A 12,060-nucleotide genomic window follows, 5' to 3' on the forward strand; every position below is an offset into this window, starting at 1 on the left:
AGAATCAAAAGAATAATGTTTCCTGACATGTTAAGATTATATAAAACTCAAATTTCGATTTCCATAAATAAAGTTTGATTGGAACATAGCCATGCTTATTCACTTACGAATTGTTTATGGCTGCTTTTGTTTTATAATAGAGTTGAATAGTTGTGACAGAGACTAACAAAACCAAAAATCTTTAGTGTATGGCCCTTCACAGAGTAAGTTTGCTGAATTCTGTATGATGAACTGTTATTTTATGGAGTTAAAATTTCTCCTTAGAAACTGTGACAATAGAATTACAGAGTAAGTCTTAGAATTTTAAGTTAGGATACGAGATTACTGCATATCCTTAAGATCTTTTGTTTAAGACTTGAGAAAGTAGAGTGGGCCTTCTGTAAATGATAGAAACATAACTTTTCAGGTAAATTGTTGATTTTGCTCTGGTGAAAGCAATAAATAGTGGCTATCTTTATTAGCTGGAACATGAAAGAAGGTAAAGATAGAACCAAAGAGAGTACATACAGGTTAAGCAGTGCTAGAAAATGAGGTATAAATCTTTGGTTAATAGCTGACGGATATTGGTGGAGGACCACCGCCTCAGTTTTGGTGTTTTTAAAAAACATGTAAAATAGACAAATTGCTTGGACTAATACAAGGGATAGTTAATCTTTGTTATATTGGCTTCTCTGGTGGCTCAGTGGCAAACAGTCTGCCTGCCAGTATAGGAATGCTGGAAGCACTGGTTCGATCCCTGGGCTGGGAAGATCCCCTGGGAGAAGGAAAAGGCAATCCATTCCAATATTCTTGCCTGGGCAAACCCATGGACATAGGATCCTGGAGGGCTATAGTCTGTGGAGTCACAAAAGAGTCAGACATGACTTAGCAACTGAACGACAACAGCAAAGTTGACTTAAATCTGCTCCAACTTCAGCATTAACAGGATTTTAGGCAACAATGTCAATGGAGTCAATGTGAACTCTAATGAGTTTGACTCTAATTATTCTGCCTCTTTTCCCCTCAGGGATTCTGGTTGTTGTTATTCAGTTGCTAAGTACCATGGATAATTATCTGATTGTTTTTTAAAATCAGTATACTAATGTTCACAGATATAATTTGGTAATGTGTATAGAATTTTCTGTGACTCCTGATAGTTATTTGTCTGTGGTACATTTCTTTTGCTGGTTCTTTTTGCAAAGTAGATTCCTAACAATAAGAATATGCCATAGAGAAGAAAGGAATGTTCCTATGTCATTTATAGAAAAGGACATGGAAAAGGACCTAGGATTGATAGAAAATACCACTTCTTGGTTTTAGCAATCTGATTTTTTATGGTAGTGAGATTGATAATAAAAGTACCTATATCAACAAGAGAACTGTATTGTTCATTGATACTTCCATGTAGTTCTCATAATTCTCTGTTGAGCTGTATTGTTTCCCTCTAAGTGGCATCATTGGGCCGAATTTATAAATTTTCAGACTTCTAAACCAGTATAATACGTTGGATCATTCGATGGCCCTTCTACTTGTAATTTTTCTAAGCATAGGCATAGAGAACCAAGGGTCTTTTATTATTGTTTTGAAAATGTTCAACTTTATATTGGAGATAATCTAAACTGGTATTGTCCTATTCCAGTTTATTTTTCTGAATAAGTCCACTCATTTTATATATTGGGTTGGCCAAAATATTTCTATGATATGGAAAACCTGGAATTTGGCCAACCCAATATAAAAAAGAGGCTCAATTTACATCAGATATTAGATCTACCTCATAATGCTGTTTAGAGATTACTGAAATCTAGTTTTAAACTCTTCTATTGATTAATCTTTATAGTTGTACTATTCTGTATTTTTCATCCACTTTATCATTAAAGGCTTCAGAAATAAATGTCCTTGTATAGTGCATTTCTTCTTCTTATTATTTTTTTACCCCTTCCAGGACTTTGAAAAAGTTATGCACAGCTGGGCTATTTAAATATTTTCTTGATCTTTCCCATCCTGTTCTTTTAACAATTTTTTTTTCCCACACAAAGTTCTAACAATTAAGTGAATCAGTTGGTCTAGATCTGATAGAATCTAACAATATCTTGTATTTCAAAGCAAATTTCTGTTTTTTCCTGAGGATTAAGAAGACCTTTAATTATAGACCTCAACTCAGATGTGGAAGGGTTTAATTCCACACTTATAATCTGCCTTCAGGTATAGCATGGGAACAATGTTCAGTGTGATTGATTCTTTCTTGAGAAAAAGGTGAGAAAGGACAGGTTGCTTAGGAAGTAAAGGAAGGAAAATAAATAGGGTGGGAAGGAGAGAGAAGATAAAGTTGTATAGAGAAAAATATTATTTTAGTCTTGGGAATATGGTATAGCTACTGTGTCTTTCTCCTGAGAGACAGTGTTTAATCACTGACTTTACACACAAATGATCTAAAGTTGGCAAATGACAATAAAAGTAGCTATATTAATATAGCTAATACATGTATGTACTGAGGAATAAAATAAAATGCTGTGTATGGCAAAGAAATTATGACAGTGCCTGCCATTAGGGAGTTGCCCTCCAGTAGAACCAGTACAGAGTGAGGGAACTATTATGAACTGTGCGCTTCTCTGTGTACTGGACATGCTGCTAGACCTGGTAAATATTTGATTATTTTTGATCTTCAAAATAATCCTAGAAATACACATATTATTCTCCCCTTCTCCATCTTATATCAGGGTAATGAAAACTTAGAAATTTTAAATAGTTTTACCACTGTTATACAGCAAGAAGTACATGAAGCTGGGGTTTGAATCTGATCTAGGATATATACAAATGACTAGAAGGCAGGATGAAACATACAAAGGCATAAAAATTGGTAACTGTGGTTTAACACCATTGAAGTCTCTTTAGTTTAGGAATATTTAAGTGGGCACTTCATGAAGTTGGTAGCATTTGAACTGGGTATTGCAGTTTGAGGGTAGGGTTTTAACAGGTGGATATGGTAAGGAAGACAAATGAGTGGCAGCACTGGGCTTGAGTCCAATTCAGTCTGAAGACAAAGCTTGCTTTCTTTCCATCACACAAAACCAGAACAGTGAGAGAATGTGTGGGAAGCCAGTGTGACTGAAAAGGAATTGTAATACTTTGAGGAGAGTTACAGAAAAAAAGATTGAAAAGGAAGTTCAAGACAAGAACATGAGGAGACCTTCAGTGCAAATACAACAATATAGAATAAATCAACAGTATAGGTTCTACAATATAGAATAAATCATTCCAAATACCATGATTACCTATGGAGATTACATTTAATTTCTCTTCTTGGCAACTCTTGTCTCAGGACCAGTATTACAGAGGGCCTGATGGGTGGGTTAAATGGTAATTGGTGTGGGGCTAAAAGAAGGAGAATTGGAAAATGCTTTTGATGGGAGCCAGTGTTTTCTCTTATGTATTTTTAGATCAAACCATTTTTTGGTATGAAACCCTTATCAAAGGCTGACAGGGAAAGAGCAGGAAATCAGAAGATTCCAAAGCTAACTGAATTATTGGAACTTGCACAGAAGGAAAAAAAGTTTGTGATCTTTGATCTTAATGGCCCTGCACCAAATCATTCTCTCAGAGCTTTGTATGTCCGCCATGTAGTAAGCATAATCCTTGACTCTCAGATCGAGCAACATCTGGTATGTCTATCTCAGTATTTATGGTAGAGGTTGGTGGGTGGGTCATGTGTCCCACGACCATAGCAGTTGAATCTGACCTACCTTGAAGCTCTTCCTTGGGATCCTCAAATAATTTTGCTCCCTATAAATATGAAGATGACTATTTTATACAGCTATATTTGGCAATCTAAGAATGACCCCGTTAAATTTGTATCAGTAGGGGAAAACATTGAGTCGTTTTGTTATTCAAAGCCAAATGAAATGTCACCCCTCTGTTAAAAGGGAGTATGTGTTTAATGGCTGTACGATGTGACCTGCACCATCACCAACATATATCTGTTAGAAAGGGCCTGGGTATGGAATGCTTAAGACTTTGAGGACTTGGCTTTCATTAATAATATAGAAAGGACATCTGGTTCTTATTTGAGCAGAGATTTGTTCATCATGTTTTTCAGAAGCTACTCTGCATTTGGGGAGTCATTCCAAATGTCAGATTCTCAGAATATGGAAGAATGCTATGAAAGAAACAAATATGTGGGTTTTTTTTGCAAATAGAACTATTTCCACAGATGAGTCATAATAGCCTTCCCTGTTGGCAGGAAATGACCTCTCACAAAGATGATTTTTAGCATCAGTCAGAGGATGTGTTTATGATTCTGATCTTTCTTCCATACCTACTTTAGCTAGTGTGGTGACACGGATGACCCTTGGTTCCATGATGTTAACTGGGAAAACTCAGCTCCAGAACAACCCTGGTGAAAGCCCCTTTATAAGAATTCTTATAAAGCCTCTTTATAAGAATAGACAGTATTAGTGAGGTTGACTCTTTCACCAAGGTCTAGAATCTCTCTGCTCCTTATAGACTGTTACCTATGCTGGATTGGGGCTCCTCCCATTCTAGGTAGGATCTGTTTGTGCCTAGACAGCTGATTATCCACTGAAAGACTTCCTGTTTCTCCTTACAGATTTTTTGGTTGCCAAATTTTGAAAGGGAGTATGTCAAGAAAAAAGCTCCTGGTTTTCAGCAAGTGGGCCGGTTACTCCCTGTTGAACGCCTCACAAAAGAAAATATCACTAGAATAAACGCTGACTACAAGAACTTGTTCTACAATGGGATGAGGTAAGTGTTTGACCACATTTTCCTCAGCATGTATTGCCTTACTTGCAGGAAATCTGCATCCCAGCCAAGCTACGTAGGTTCCTCCTCCTATATCAGGATTTCCATGTGTAGTTATCTTTCTAGAATCCCCTGTCCTCATCTTCTTATCCTTCCCTCACTCTGTGCCAACAAACATTTATCAAAGTTACACTCTGTTCCTGGAACATGCTCTTCAGCCCCTTCTCCTTTATGCTTCAGTCTCGCATCAGCACACCCTTTTATGTGCTTGGTGTGTTTGTTGTTATATAAAGTGATCACTGAAAAGTAAGAACTGAAAAAGTTGAGTTGATTTCCTTCTGCCGTTACCAGATGGATTGAAATACCTAATAAATAACTTTGTAATCCAGATAGCCAGATTTCTCATAGATATAATTTGAAACATAATCAAATCATTATTAGAAAAACCCTTAAAACAGCCAAGCATGAGAAGAAACTGAAATTCTCCATCACCACATTTATAATTACATAGAGACAGAGTTTTCAGAATTAAAAGCACCTGAGAATGGTAACTTTTTCAGATTTAATTATTGATAGTCACTGCTTACATTAGTCCCTGTGTCATTGTTGTTCAGTCGTTAAGTCATGTCTGACTCTTTGCGACCCCATAGACTGCAGCACGCCAGGCTTCCCTGTCCTTCACTGTCTCCTGGTGCTTGCGCAGACTCGTGTCCATTAAGTCAGTGATGCCATCCAGCCATCTCATCCTCTGTTACCCTGTTCTACTGCCCTCAGTCTTTCCTAGCATCAGTGTCTTTTCCATTGTGTCGGCTCTGTGCATCAGGTGGCCAAAGTATTGAAACTTTAACTTCAGCATCAATTCTTCCAATGAATATTCAGGTTGATTTCCTTTAGGATAGGGGCTTCCCTCATAGCTCAGTTGGTAAAGAATCTGCCTGCAATGCAGGAGACCCCAGTTCGATTTCTGAGTAGGGAAGATCCGCTGGAGAAGGGATAGGCTACCCACTCCAGTATTCTTGGGCTTCCCTTGTGGCTCATCTGGTAAAGAATCCACCTGCAATGTGGGAGACCTGGGTTTGATCTCTGGGTTGAGAAGATCCCCTGGAGAAGGGAAAGGCTACCCACTCCAGGGATCTGGCCTGGTGAATTCCATGGACTGTGTAGTCATGGGGTCACAAAGAGTCGGACATGACTGAGTGACTTTCACTTTCCTTTAGGATTGACTGGTCTGATCTCCTTGTCATTCAAGGGACTCTCAAGAGCCTTCTCCAGCATCATAGTTTGAAAGCATCAGTTCTTTGGCACTCAACCTTCTTTATGGTCCAACTCTCACATTTGTATGTGACTACTGGAAAAACCATAGCTTTAACTATACAGACCTTTGTTGGCAAAATGATGTCTCTACTTTTTAATGTACTGTCTAGGTTTGTCATAGCTTCTCTTCCAAGGAGCAAGTGTCTTTTAATTTCATGACCACAGTCACCATTTGCAGTCAGCCTGTTTCCACTTTTTCCCCATCAATATGTCATGAAGTGATGGGATGGGATACCATAACCTTAGTATTTTGAATGTTGAGTTTTAAGCTAACTTTTTCACTTTCCTCTTTCACCCTCATCAAGAGGCTGTTTAGTTCCTCTTTATTTTCTGCCACTGGAGTGGTGTCATCTGAATATCTGAGGTTGTTGATATTTTTCTCAGCAATCTTGGTTCCTGCTTGTGCTTCATCCAGTCTGGCATTTTGCATGATGGACTCTGCATATAAGTTAAATAAGCAGGATGACAGTATACAGTCTTGACGTACTCCTTTCCCAATTTGAAGCCAGTCCATTGTTCCATGTCTGGTTCTAACTGTTGCTTCTTGACCCACATAAAAGTTTCTCAGGAGGCAGGTTAGGTATTTCCATGTCTTGAAGAATTTTCCACAGTTTTTTGTGATCCACACAGTCAAAGGCTGTAACATAATTAATAAAGCAGAAGTAGATGTTTTTCTGGAATTTTGCTTTTTCTGTGATCCAGCAGATGTTGGCAATTTGATCTCTGGTTCCTCTGCCTTTTCTAAATCCAGCTTGTATATTGGAAAGTTCTTTTCAGATGATTCTAAATGCTTCAGAGACTGAACATATATATGTGTTTTGTCCAGATATACATATGTATCTCCCTATCTCCAAAATCTCTTTGAGCTACAGAAATTCCTCTAGATTCATTTTTGTATCTCAAGTCATGAGCTAGGCTATTGGATTTACCTCTTTTCATGTTCTGGCTTTTCCAGCCTCTTGGGCTATGGGGCAGTTGATCATAAAATTATATATATATTTTTTCAACATTAGAAAATTATACATATTTTACTTCTCTTTCCTATGTAAAATATTTTTCTTTGCCCAACTATTCCTCTGTTTTGAATGTATGTCTATTTCTACTTTTTATCAAAGAAAAAATGATTCCAAGGTGATTTCTTTCTCTGCTAATCATAATTTAGATTAATCTAGTAGTTGAAAAATAATTATAATAACTTTCACTTACTGAGCCTTTATTATGTGTCAAGTTCCGTTGGTTAACCACAGGCTCTTTTTAAAATTCTGGCTTACCCATCAGCTACAAGTGTGACTTTGGACAAGTTTTAATAATCAGTTTTCTCATTTGTAAATTAAGGATAACAATAACGTGATGGAATGGTTAAAAGATTAAGTGACATACTACATATATGCACAGAGCAAAATGATGGGCAAATATATGAACACAGTAAATGTTACCTGTTGTTTCATCATCACCATCGTTACATGCTGTGCTCTATAAATTAGCATCACTCCCCATGTTTCAAATGGGGAATCTTATCTTTAATGAGGAAAAGTTTGGGGAGGTTAGGTGTTACTATTTCCCCAAAGTACATATAGTTGGTCAGTGGGGGACCACACTGAGGTTTAAATATAGGTTTGACAGATGCCCTAGTGTTAATTCTTTTACTAGTAATTTTTAAAAGTTATTCCTTGGCCATAGTTATATGGGAATAGGATCAGCTGACATCAGACTTTAAGAAGGGTCAGTCATATCCTGAGTCCTATTAGAAAATCAAGTGGCCTAATCAAACTTAAAAGCTTTTGCACAGCAAAGGAAACCATAAAGAATACAAAATGACAACCTACAGACTGGGAAAAAATAACCACAAATGATTCCAACAGGGGCTGGTTTAATTTCCAAAATATATAATTTAAATTGGTTAATAGTCTTTTTAAGTATTTTATACTGCATTTTCCTCCTGCTTTTTCTGTGGAGTTAACACAAAGCATTAGGTTTCAAATCAAACTCATACACATCAGAGAACTTACTATTAAGTTTTATTATTAATTTCAAAGATACAGAAGGCAGTCAGGAGGCTCAGACAAAGCAAGGAAAGGTCAGAGACATTGATTTCAACTTTGCAGGTTTCTTCCTTTATTGGACACATTCCCTATGGCCCACAGTAATAGATACAGGCTCCAAATGTGTTTTTATGGGGTTATTTCACTTTGAAGGAGAACATTTGAGTTATAAAACATCTGCATTTAATACTCCCAGAGACTTGCATAGCTTTTGTGACCTTGTCCAGGGACCCATACCTCATAAATCCACATTCTGTGTTTATTTACAAAATATATAATAAAAAGTAATCAACCAAGAACATCCATTAAAGAACATATTCTATATATAAAGACCTCTCTTTCTAGCAAATATTATTGTTCGATTTAGAAAAGATGTAGATATCATGTTGACAAGGAGATTAGACCATGACTTCTTCCTTCTTCCTTCTGGGAGCAACCTCTTCAGTCAGAGAGAAATTAAGGGCTTCCTGTGCCTCATCTGTCAGTTGTAGAAAAGGGGATGTAATATTTCCAGCTGACTGTTGATTTCTATATTTCTCCCTTTGGCTGTGTTTGTTGTTGTTATTGTGATTATTGTGGTTGTTTGGCTTCTCATATTTTAAACACTTTTTTTAAGGTGTATTTACATTTAGAATTGTTAGATTATTTTCTTGGATTTATTACCATCCTTTCATTATGAAATGTCCCTTCTCTCTGGTTATAATTCTTGCCTAAAAATTGCTTTTATTAATATTGCCACACTGGCTTTCTTATAATTAATGTTTCTGTGACATTTCTTTTTTATGTTAATTGTCTTTGAACTGCTTTGTGTCTTTTTAAAAAAATTTATTTATTTTTTTTGAATGGGATTTTATTATTATTATTTTTTCATTTAATATATGATATTATACATGTTTCAATGCCATTCTCCCAAATCATCCCACCCTTTCCCTCTCCCACAGAGTCCAAAAGACTGTTCTATATATCTGTGTCTCTTTTGCTGTCTCGTATACAGGGTTATCATTACCATCTTTCTAAATTCCATATATGCGTTAGTATACTGTATTGGTGTTTCTCTTTCTGGCTTACTTCACTCTGTATAATCGGCTTCAGTTTCATCCACCTCATTAGAACTGATTCAAATGTATTCTTCTTAATGGCCGAGTAATATTCCATTGTGTATATGTACCACAGCTTTCTTATCCATTCATCTGCTGATGGACATCTAGGTTGTTTCCATGTCCTGGCTATTATAAACAGTGCTGTGATGAACATTGGGGTACACGTGTCTCTTTCAGTTCTGGTTTCCTCAGTGTGTATGCCCAGCAGTGGGATTGCTGGGTCATTAAGGCAGTTCCATTTCCACTTTCTTAAGGAATTTCCACATTGTTCTCCATAGTGGCTGTACTACTATGGAGAACAGTTTGTATTCCCACCAACAGTGTAAGAGAGTTCCCTTTTCTCCACACCCTCTCCAACACTTACTGTGACTTTTGGATCACAGCCATTCTGACTGGCGTGAAATGGTACCTTATTGTGGTTTTGATTTGCATTTCTCTAATAATGAGTGATATTGAGCATCTTTTCATGTGTTTGTTAGCCATCTGTATGTCTTCTTTGGAGAAATGTCTGTTTAGTTCTTTGGCCCATTTTTTGATTGGGTTGTTTATTTTTCTGGAATTGAGCTGCAGGAGTTGCTTGTATATTTTTGAGATTAGTTCTTTGTCAGTTGTTTCATTTGCTATTTTCTCCTGTTCTGAAGGCTGTCTTTTCACCTTGCTTATATTTTCCTTTGTTGTTCAGAAGCTTTTAATTTTAATTAGATCCCATTTGTTTATTTTTGCTTTTATTTCCAATATTCTGGGAGGTGGATCATAGAGGATCCTGCTGTGATTTATGTCAGAGAGTGTTTTGCCTATGTTCTCCTCTAGGAGTTTTATAGTTTCTGGTCTTACGTTTAGATCTTTAATTCATTTTGAGTTTATTTTTGTGTTTGGTGTTAGAAAGTGTTCTAGTTTCATTCTTTTACAAGTGGTTGACTAGTTTTCCCAGCACCACTTGTTGAAGAGATTGTCTTTTCTCCACTGTATATTCTTGCCTCCTTTGTCAAAGATAAGGTGTCCACAGATGTGTGGATTTATCTCTGGGCTTTCTATTTTGTTCCATTGATCTATATTTCTGTCTTTGTGCCTGTACCATACTGTCTTGATTACTGTGGCTTTGTAGTAGAGCCTGAAGTCAGGCAGGTTGATTCCTCCAGTTCCATTCTTCTTTCTCAAGATTGCTTTCACTATTTGAGTTTTTTTTGTATTTCCATACAAATTGTGAAATTATTTGTTCTAGCTTATTGAAAAATACCGTTGGTAGCTTAATAGGGATTGCAATGAATCTATAGATTGCTTTGGGTAGTATACTCATTTTCACTATATTGATTCTTCCGATCCATGATACATTTATTTTTAAATGATGTGTAGAATTTTCTTAGACACAGGCTAACATTTTGGGTAACTAATTGCAAGCACTCCTGTAAAGGCTGTATGGTTATTTTTATTTACAGTTTATACACTGAGCCTAAGAAATTGCCACGCTATTATGTGACAGTGCTGGAATTCAACCCCAGGCTTGTGCAGAGCTGTTTTCAATATGTTATAACATCTCAGGGTTAAAAAGTCTTTCAAAGGCACTTACATTATGTATTTTCTGAGAAATTTAATCTCTAATGACAACTTGACTTGATGTTCTTCTACAGTTTCTACAGATAGTACACAAATATTTACTGACATTTCATTCTGCCATTGGAAAGTACTGTGTACCATCCCCCCTACTCATGCTTGTGAAGTTTTTTTATATTTCAGATTTAAATATTCACCAAATTAGTATTCATTTATTAATTCCTTCATTTAACTATTTCTACAGGCAGGTATTATGGTTCGTAAACCACCACCACCACCACTGGATATACAGAGGGTTCCCAGGTGGCATTAGTGGTAAAGAACTCGCCTGCCAATGCAGGTGACTTAAGAGATGCATTTTCTATCCCTGGGTTGAGAACATACCCTGGAGGAGGGCACGGCAACCCACTCCAGTATTCTTGTCTGGGGAATCCCATGGACAATGGAGCCTAGTGGGCTATAGTCCAAAAGGTCATAGACAGACAGGACTAAAGTGACTTAGCACACATGCACTGAATATTCAGAGTTGAGTAAGACATGGTCTTTGCTTTTAATTTGCTTACAGTTAAGTAGAGAAGATTGATAGGAAGGCACATAGAGTAGAGAACGGTAAGTGCTCTGATGGAAATAAGTACATTTGCTGCCCAATAGTGTACTGGAGCTGGTGCATATCAGCTTCTGGGAGCAAATTGTGAGTATTTATACCATGGAAATTGACAAGTTCCATTAGGAATTTGTTAGGACTTTCCTTTTTTTTCCCTTTCCCCCTCTCTTTCCTACCTTCCTCCCTCCCTCTCTCCCCTCCTTTCTTCCCTCCCTCACTTTTCTTTCCTTGAGGAAGCCAATTTACTAAAATACTACTGCTGGCATAGTAGCAAAGGTATTAAATTCAGTCCTTTATCTCATTGCAATATGAGCTAATTCTGCATGTCATATCATAGGTTGCCCTACTATCACCTACCTCTGGTGATGTAGGCAACATCCTTTCTCAAATTTAGTGACTGTTTCCCTCTTAGGTGATGAGAGTGAGATTAACTCTGAGTCTCCTGTGGGTTCTTTTTTATTTTCCCTAGAGAATATAGAGCAGCTAACATCAGCATCAACTTATATCTTGTCAATGAACCTTGGCTCTTCTCACTGGCCTGGTGCTCCAGGATTCCCTCCGTGACCACAGACAACATTCAGGTCCTGAATGAGATGACTCAACCTTCCTACTTCATGGTGAGCTGGTTGTCCAGATTGTCCTTCCAAGTCTGGTCCAATAGGCGTCTCTGTCCCCCACCAACCCTGACATTGCCCATTATGCACTCCCCAGGGTA

The 12,060-nt window shown here is 37.2% G+C and overlaps 1 protein-coding gene across 1 annotated transcript in view; it reads left to right on the plus strand.

Annotated features, from left to right (window-relative positions):
• Window positions 1-12,060, plus strand: part of LOC102183041 (glycerophosphodiester phosphodiesterase domain-containing protein 4-like) — a 166,024-nt gene that overhangs the window by 121,315 nt on the left and 32,649 nt on the right. The window contains exons 12-14 of the mRNA XM_018042671.1: window positions 3,417-3,638; window positions 4,583-4,737; window positions 11,815-11,962. Of these exons, the coding sequence (XP_017898160.1) occupies window positions 3,417-3,638; window positions 4,583-4,737; window positions 11,815-11,962 (525 nt within the window). The remainder of the gene's footprint in view (window positions 1-3,416; window positions 3,639-4,582; window positions 4,738-11,814; window positions 11,963-12,060) is intronic.

The sequence above is a fragment of the Capra hircus genome, chromosome 29 (assembly GCF_001704415.2).
Source record: "Capra hircus breed San Clemente chromosome 29, ASM170441v1, whole genome shotgun sequence".
In the NCBI taxonomy this organism is placed as follows: domain Eukaryota; kingdom Metazoa; phylum Chordata; class Mammalia; order Artiodactyla; family Bovidae; genus Capra; species Capra hircus.